General features: G+C 48.0%; 1 protein-coding gene across 1 annotated transcript in view; it reads right to left on the bottom strand.

Annotated features, from left to right (window-relative positions):
- Positions 1 to 4,400: 4,400 nt before the first annotated feature.
- Positions 4,401 to 8,349, bottom strand: part of VWC2L (von Willebrand factor C domain containing 2 like) — a 106,851-nt gene continuing 102,902 nt past the window's right edge. Inside the window, exon 3 of the mRNA XM_006127392.5 lies at positions 4,401 to 7,934. Coding sequence (XP_006127454.1) covers positions 7,786 to 7,934 — 149 coding nt within the window. The 3' untranslated portion in view covers positions 4,401 to 7,785. The remainder of the gene's footprint in view (positions 7,935 to 8,349) is intronic.

Genomic DNA, 8,349 nt, shown 5'->3' with positions numbered 1-8,349 from the left:
GCTTAACTTGAACTTCTTTTGCCTTTTGTTTGTCTTTAAACAGGAGCCATCGCCCACAATGCATCCTGTGGTTTGACATATATGAAGACAGCTTTTGGCACAGCCCTGTCCACAGTGACAAGGGTGGAATTACCTGGCACTCTCAAACCACAGAAATAAGCCAACAAGGGGAAAAAGCAGCCCACAAATAACATCCACTGAGGTCTGGCTGAAAAATGCCATTCTCCTGACAGAAGGGTGCCTTCTTTCACCCAGTGCTCATGGATATAATCACCACAGAAATGTCTGGGATGGCTCTCGTTTATGCTTGTGCTCCTTTACACCAATGGTTTGCAACCAGGAGTCTGGGCCCCTGATGGGGGCTGAGAGTGAGTTACAGGATGGCTGCCAAGTATGAGACTTGCTGGGGCCCACGGCAGCCAGCCGAAGTCCCGCCACATGGGGCTGAAGGGAGGGGTCTGGTAGGAAGGAGTTATACTGTAGAATGACCACAGGGGGGCAGCAAGGGGCCAGAGATGGGGACCAGGACAGTCATAGCCACCCAAGGTGAATGCTGAACTTGGCTTCACTGGGCCCCTTGTGACAAGGGGCCTCAGGCAATTTCCGTGCCTGCTCCCACCTCTCCCGTCACCTCTGGCCTTCGTATGCAGAAAGCTCATTGTGGTGGCAGGGTGGACTGTGGAATTTTTAGAGCCTGCTGAAGGACACTCAGAAGGAAAATGATTGAGTCCCCTCCTCCCCCCATGAAAGGGGCTTCAGTGTAAATGTACCTAAGATCCAGCCGATGTATAAGGCTCGCTCTTGCCAGCCCATTATGTAATTGCACCATTGTATTGCAGCGCGTCTTTACCGTCCGATCTGCACAAGAAGCCCTAATCTTGCTCATGATGGTGTTATCCTGCTGGCTGATCCCAGCAGCCTAATCTGCAACCGGTGTTCTCTCTCTGCTGCTCAGGGACAGATGGCCATGGGCTTGCAGGCCAGCTCCCCTCAGGAGGAGAACATGGGTAGGTGAGCCCTGGGTCCGCTCCGGGGTAACTATCTTTCTTTACATGCTCTGCCATGCGTGAAACGAGGTGATCAACCAGCAGGCAGACCCGCCAGCCTTCCAGGCTGCTCTTGCCCCTCTCCTGCTTAGTCCCAAGCTATCAGCACATCAGGCCTGGCCAAAAGGCAAATCTTACGCCCACACTGAGACAGCTAAGCCGGATTCCTCCATGTAATGCCAGCAATTGGCATCCTGTTACCATGATACCAAACAGGCAGAGGCCTACTCACTTTTGGCTTAGCCAGGGAGCCTAATACAGGAGCATAGCTCATCGGAAGGTCCAGGAGATGACAGCCTCTTGGAAGGGATTGTAAGTATAGTGTCACTCTAGCTACCTGCAACAATAGCCATTTTCTCATCCAGTATATATTTTAGAAACTTTGTCTGTGTGTCCGTCTGTCTGGGACTCCATTTTGTTCAAGAACGCCTCTGAAATGTTAAGAGCTAGGACCGCCACATTTGGTAGGCAACTTCCTCTTATAACGTCAAGCAAGGCCAAGGGTTTGGTTGTGCCAGGACAATGGGATGTGCCTGGAATTCACTTAAGTCTCATCAAATGGTGAGGGAGGGGTCTGGTAGGAGGGAGTTATACTGTAGAATGACCACAGGGGGGCAGCAAATGGCCAGGGATGGGGACCAGGACAGTCATAACTCCAATGGGCCAGCAGGGGGCAGAGGTGGAGAAAGGGACAGCTATCTCTACTTAAGAGAGTTTGTTTGCGTGTCTGTTCACTGTGCATCTGTCCCTCAGTGGGGGGACATGCACCCCGGTCCTAAGCTGCTGCAGTGGGAGAGGGCTGGGGGGTTGTCCCCTCATCCCAGCCTCACCCTACAGCAATGACTGAAATGAAGAAAAACAAAACTTGAGTTTAGGCCCCTAGCAAATCTTCTCGTAACCCACGAGTAAGACTTGACTGCTAAGTTCAGCGGTTTATTAAATTCCTCCTTTAAAAGTGCCATGCCATTTCCCCCTGCTACCTAGTCTCTCTGCAAAATGATTTTCCAAACCCCACGTTAAAAGTCCTTGTATTGTTTTTCAACCCACTTCTAAAATGCCTGGAGACGAGAGGAAGGGGCAGTTTCTTCAGCCGTTTCTCACACGCCGCAGCACTTTACTCTCATCAGTGTGAGGTATCCCATTGAAATCACCAGCACTACTCCAGGAGGAAGGGTTTACTCGATGCAAGTAATAGTAGGAGAGTCTGGCTTTTAGAAAGTGATTAACTAGCATTGCATGGGATATGGCTAGAGCTAGTTTAATGACTAATATTTAGCATGTGTAGTGCTGTACATGTTCCAAGCATTGTACAAACATTAGCTACAGTCATTAATCTGTCATTAGAGTAACTCCTAATTAGTGTAAATAATGGTGCATCTCCCTCTATAGGTACCAAATGGATTTTGTGGACCTGAAAGCAAAGTACTACTGTGCGTAGATGTCATGTGTGAAACCAAGAGGGGAGAGAGAGTATTGCGGAGGGAGTGTAAAGGAAAGGATGAGGCATCAGAATGGGGGTGTTCACAACTTTTCAAAATGCAAATTTTGAACCCAGGGAAGTCAATGTGACCCCCGTGTGGTGCCTCAGTTTCCCCATCTCCAAAACGAGATGCATGATATTGACTTCCTTTGTAGAGCACTTTGAGAGCTGAGTCCTTTGTTGTGTTCCTTTCGAGTCTGTGAAAGGGCTCTGAGGTCATTGCACTTTTTTAGTGACTGCAGCCAAAGACCTATTATTACTATTTTGGGGGCCAGTCATGCTCTTGTGACCACAGTACAAGACCTATGGAACAAAGCTACTGGGCATTGTCACGTTATTGGGTTTTATAATGGGCAGACAGATCACTGCTGCACCCACTGGGGGAGGGAGGGGTTGCCCCAAAGTCTAACCAAACGGGGGCATGTGAGGTGTCAAATGAAAGCTTATGTTCTACTGCTTCTATATATGTTATGCATGTACTTGTATGATGTCTGTATGTGTAGATATGAATATGGACTCTGTGCTTGTACTGTGAATGCTCTCTGCCTGAGACAGAGCAATGGGCCTCGCCTGCCTGGTGTAAAGAAGGATTGTTCAGTCAATGACTATGCTAATTAGCACGGCCCCCAAGGACAATGGCTCTCAAGGTGGCCAACACACACCTGAGGCATGCCTCTGGAAATGTGCAAACCAGCCAGGGCATAATGGCGGCTGACATGTGAAACACAGGTAGGTCACTTGACCATGTGAGTCGCTCCAGCTTGGGCGACAAAGGAAGAGATATGTAAGTGCCATGAGGCGGACGCCATCTTGTCTTTAATTTTGCTACTGAGTCCCAGATGCAGCCTTGCGAGGGACAGAGAGCTGGGAAGGCTTGCTGACTCATCCTGACATAGGATGTACACCAGAGACTTTTAAGTGTGTAACATCTCTGCTAAGAGCCTGCATCAAGAACTTGGTGATCAGTGTATGTAATGTGTTCTCCTTAACAACCTTACTCTCAACCTTTTCTTTCTTTTGTTAATAAACCTTTAGATTTTAGATTCTAAAGGATTGGCCCAGAATGATCTTATGGGTAAGATCCAAAGTATAACTTGACTATATAAAGGATTTGTGGCTGGTTCTTTGGGACCAGGAGGATCTGTTCAGGGTAGGTGAGATTGGGTTCTATAATCTCTCACTTGTGTGTAGGCCTGGGGCTGATTGTGGCACAGGGAAGGTTGTGATGTCTGAGGGGTTTTGCTCATGAGGCTTCCTACTGGCCGTATTGGCAGCTGAAGCGCTCTGCGTGACTGGTTTGTGACCTGTTTTGGGAAAGGTCTCCAGTTGAGGTCTGTAAGTAGTCCTGGTTTTGAGCAATTCACCCGGCGCGGTGTCCAGACCCAGCCCGATCCGTCACAGGTGTGCTCCAGCCCTGTTGTTTTCATTACTGGGCTTTCAATGCATTGATGCAAATACTAACTTTGGAGCACCCTGGGACATCAGAGTTGAAAAGGCACAAAAGCGAAGACCAGGTCCGGAGCCATCTTGTGACAAATATACGAATGCTTAAGAAAAGCTGCAGGAAAGCTCTTCAGATGGTATGAAAAAACAGCATCACTCCATTAACGTCAGTGGAGCTGTGCCAGTTTACACCAGCTGAGGAACTGGTGGGTTAACAAAATCCGTCAGAATTCAGGAACCCTTCTGCTATTTACAGCCATCAGGTGAGTGCCTACAATCTCTTCTGCACTGCTTTACCTCAGCAAAACCCCCACGAAGATCCCAGAGCCCGTGCTGTCCTGTTTCATTTGGAACCGGAGGAGCGGGGAGAGCTGACGCGCTTTGGGAGAGGAGTGGCTGAGTAAAACACACCAAAACCATTTTTTTGCAGGTTAACACACTTTATATTTAACAAAATAATTTTTAATAATATATTTTTCACACATCAAATATTGTTGCTAGAACCCCATAGTGTTACAGTCACGTTTGGGGGGGTTTCCCCATCAGTTTTTCAGGCACACTGTTGTTTAGAGCATTTCGAAACTGGCTAGTCAGTGACAGCTAGCCGGTTACAAATAAACACGATGGTCCCTTCTTTCACAGTAGCAGTGTACGTGGGCCGCAGCCTCGGCGGGGTTAAACTTTTGCTGACTTCACCAGCGTTATGCTGAATCCCGCCAGCTGCGAATCTGGCCCCAAAAAAAACAAATGGGGAGGAAATAATAATGCAGAGGCAACGGACGGGTTGCAAACCAAGGATCTACTCCTCCTTCTATTGCCAGATCCTGAGCCGGTGTATCACAACACAGCTCCACTGATTTCAGAGGATCTGACCCCAAGTGCTTAGCCATTGACTCTAGAGTAGGTTGCTGGCTCAAAAATCTTAACAAAAATCAGGACTGGAAAAGCAAACAATGGTTCAAAAGACACTCGCTGTGACCTGGTGACAGGAGAATTGTAAAGTGGTATCGGTCGTTGGAGGAGGGCTGGGCTGGTGTTAGGTTACATCTTCAGGAAGACAAATTAACAGGTGTTGGTGCGATGAAGCCAGAAAGTAAATATCTTGCCATGAGACACCCAGAAAGACTCACTCTGGCTGCTAACAAAGCCCACAGAGCTGTCCTTCTCCTGAAGATGGTTTATCATGCACCCTTGAACCCTAGTAATTCTCGCCATGGCTCTTGATGCAGAATTAGTACATCTTGGCTTCCCAACTGCATTTTCTCTTTCCATTCCCCCAAGAAGTTCTCGGTAGCTCCTTGACAATGGTTGTGTCATGGCTCATCTGCAGATTTGCCTTGTGTTCCAACCCCAGCCACGTCGTTTACTTTTTATTCCCATGATTGTGAATGTCAAAATTGGCACTAGGCTACCTGAGTGCAAAGGAACCCATGTCGCTCCACTTGTGGAGGGCCGCTACGTTGAGTGAGCATGAGTCAGTCATGTAGGGCTGCTCATGCATGAGTCGAGATCACGTATTATCTATTAGTAGCTGCCCCAACAAACTCCCCTTCCCCTCCACCGGTGAGGCAGACCAGTGTGCTGCGAGGAAACCCGTTTACTCAAGGTTTGAGGGCCAGCTCTTCACCACATTAATTTTAGGAATGGCTCTGCCTGGCACTAACTGCTATTAGAAGGCAGGACTCATAACGTCTGTTGGAAACGTTCCGATCTCCTGTCTTGTGCTGAGCAGCCGCTTCCTCCATAGGTGGACCCATTGGCTAAAACAGAGCTACTCCAGGAGGAAGGATGTGAAGCCTAGAACTATAACAGAGTTTAAAGAGAAGCTAGATAAATTCATGGAGGTTAGGTCCATAAAAGGCTATTACCCAGGGGGTAGGAATGGTGTCCCTGGTCTCTGTTTTTCTGCGACTGGAGATGGATGGCATGAGACAAATCGCTTGATCAGTGTCTTCAGTCCACCCCCTCCAGGGCACCTGGTGCTGGCCACTGTTGGCAGACAGGCTACTGGGCTAGATAGACCTTTGGTCTGACCCAGTACGGCCATTCTTATGTTCTTAAGGATGGGCTCAGCAGGAGGAGGCGGTTAATAATCTAGCCTGGTATGACAAGTGCTGTTGTAAATCCATGTTGATGGGCCTACTTCAGTGGCACCAAAGGTGGCACATCATAAGAATCTGAGCCGTGGCCAGTTCCCACTGAAATAAATGGGAAGCATCCTAGAATGTAGGGATGGTATTGAAACTTGAACATTTGCTCATGGGCTGCTAGGGTCTAGGAGCATCAGAGGTGGAGGAGTATACTCATCTCCTAGGCATGGGGATGTTACACATGGATTCCTTGGCCATCGCCGTCATTATGGTCACAGGCTTGGGGGATGGTGAGAAAATGAGGGGATCATTAGATGTGTCCTCAGGAAACCCTATCTTGTCCACAGGACAGGAGAACACACTAGGCAATGGTGCACGCCATGTATGTTAATAAGGGCATAGTTTTAGCTTGCTCTGTGAACTACCCGTTGTCCATTGTCATTATTTTGGCTGGTCTTCTAGGGCAGCTTTGTGAATTAGAGGCGTAGGTTTTAACATTTTTCTCTCATCCACTATTCTAATTCAGAATTTGTTGCCTAGCAAACAGAGCTTCAGAAATCTCACTCAGGGCTGGTCCGAGATGCATTTGGCCCTGCACTCGAACTAGAAACAGTGGGCCCAACCTTGGTCTGACTGAGGTCAAGTGAAATTTTGCCCTTGACTTCAGTGAGATGAGGGATTGGCTTGGAGGTGTGGCAGACACGGTGATACGGTCGTTGCAGACGGCTCTCGGGGAAGCCATGTGTTGAAACCAAATCAGAGGGCAAGCGTCAATGCTGATCACACTCACAGTGCATCTATGCACCCAAACCCGATGGTTTACGCTAGCAGAAGCCACAAAGGGCCAAGTGCTCGCCGGCGTAAGGCAGCATAGGCACACCAGGAATGTACATGTGTTCAAAGTGATTACCAAAAGTCTGGAACAAAGAGCTTGATCATCACTGGTGACAAATGGTGCCGATTTTCAGCCTCGGATGCAAACCTCCTGTTTGCCATTTTTCAAATGATTTTAGTCCACGTTTCCCCTGTCAGGTTCATTGGTAGCAATGGAGTTGTGTCCACCTACTGCTGTCATCACAGAGTGATTTGATTGACAGTTTTAATGAATCAGTCATGGTTAATGTGTAGTTTCCTTCAACTTGATTGTCCCCACTCGGTGGAGAAAGCATAACACAGCGTCTTCCTAGGGTAACGCCGATCCCTCTCTTGCTCGGAGTCTAGCTCAATCTTTCTGCCGTTTACATTCCAGTTTTATTCCTTCCCTCCAGCCAGCCACCCCCCTCCCTCGCTCTCTGTTTTTAGCATCATTCGGCATTAAACAGGTTTTATTCTTGTTTAACCCATAATTACCCAGAAGACCCTGGCTGTGAGAAAGTTTTGGAATAGGCTTAAAAAAAATCACAACAGCAAAAATGCAGTTCACGTGGTTGGAAGTGCTAGAAGAGTTACACGTTGAGCGGAGGAATCTGTGCAGATTTTCCCTTCTGAAATGTTGGCGATTGAGTCCCCATCAAGCAAAAGCGGAGTAGATATCTAGCTACTGAATATATATTCTGTATACGGTGTGGGAGAGCACTTTCCAGGTAGTAAAAGAATTTGCTTTTGGGAACCCTAAAACGTTTTGCTGGTGACGCTGTGGCAGCAGGCAGGAGGTTTCGCATGTGCCGTGTAGAAGCCACGACTCTCTTTTTTTGAAATAGACTTGTCATTGGTCTGGATTTGGTCTCTACAGAGTCTGCTTTCCGTGGCATTCGCGTTTGGAACACTGAGCGGGCTTCCACCAGTCCCCGTTGTGACAGTGACAGATGTTACACTCATCCACTTTCACTTCAATGCCAGCCGGAATTATGGTGGTTCCTGCAAAGCAGTTTGGACCTGGAAACACACATACAAAATACATAAATGGATTAAAATGGGGGGATGGGGGTGTCTCAGGCAGAGTGGGGGTGACACAGGGTGGATTGGAGAGTGATATTGATAACCGTTGATGTGTAGGGAGTCTGATGGAGTCATCCCAAAGAACAACCCCACCTCATCCCTTCAACTTTCCTTCCAGTCTTACATTTCCATTAGTACCAGGGGAAAGTCTTGTCCCCCACTGACATCAAGGGCTACCCTCATTCACATCAAAGGGGGCAGGATTTCACGGTTAAATAACGTTGTCGTAAAAGCCACCGGAGCGCTGAGCTGGATCAAACTTTTTCCTTTCCTCATGCTCTTTCCCCATTCATTGGATACTTGATCATGTTCAAAGGCCTGATCCACTTATTGACAAGGTGGTGTCCCCTTC

This window comes from Pelodiscus sinensis, chromosome 7 (assembly GCF_052426305.1).
Source record: "Pelodiscus sinensis isolate ZL-2025 chromosome 7, ASM5242630v1, whole genome shotgun sequence".
Taxonomy (NCBI): Eukaryota; Metazoa; Chordata; order Testudines; family Trionychidae; genus Pelodiscus; species Pelodiscus sinensis.
Note: the sequence above shows the minus strand (reverse complement) of the source record. Positions and strands in the feature narration are given on the sequence as shown.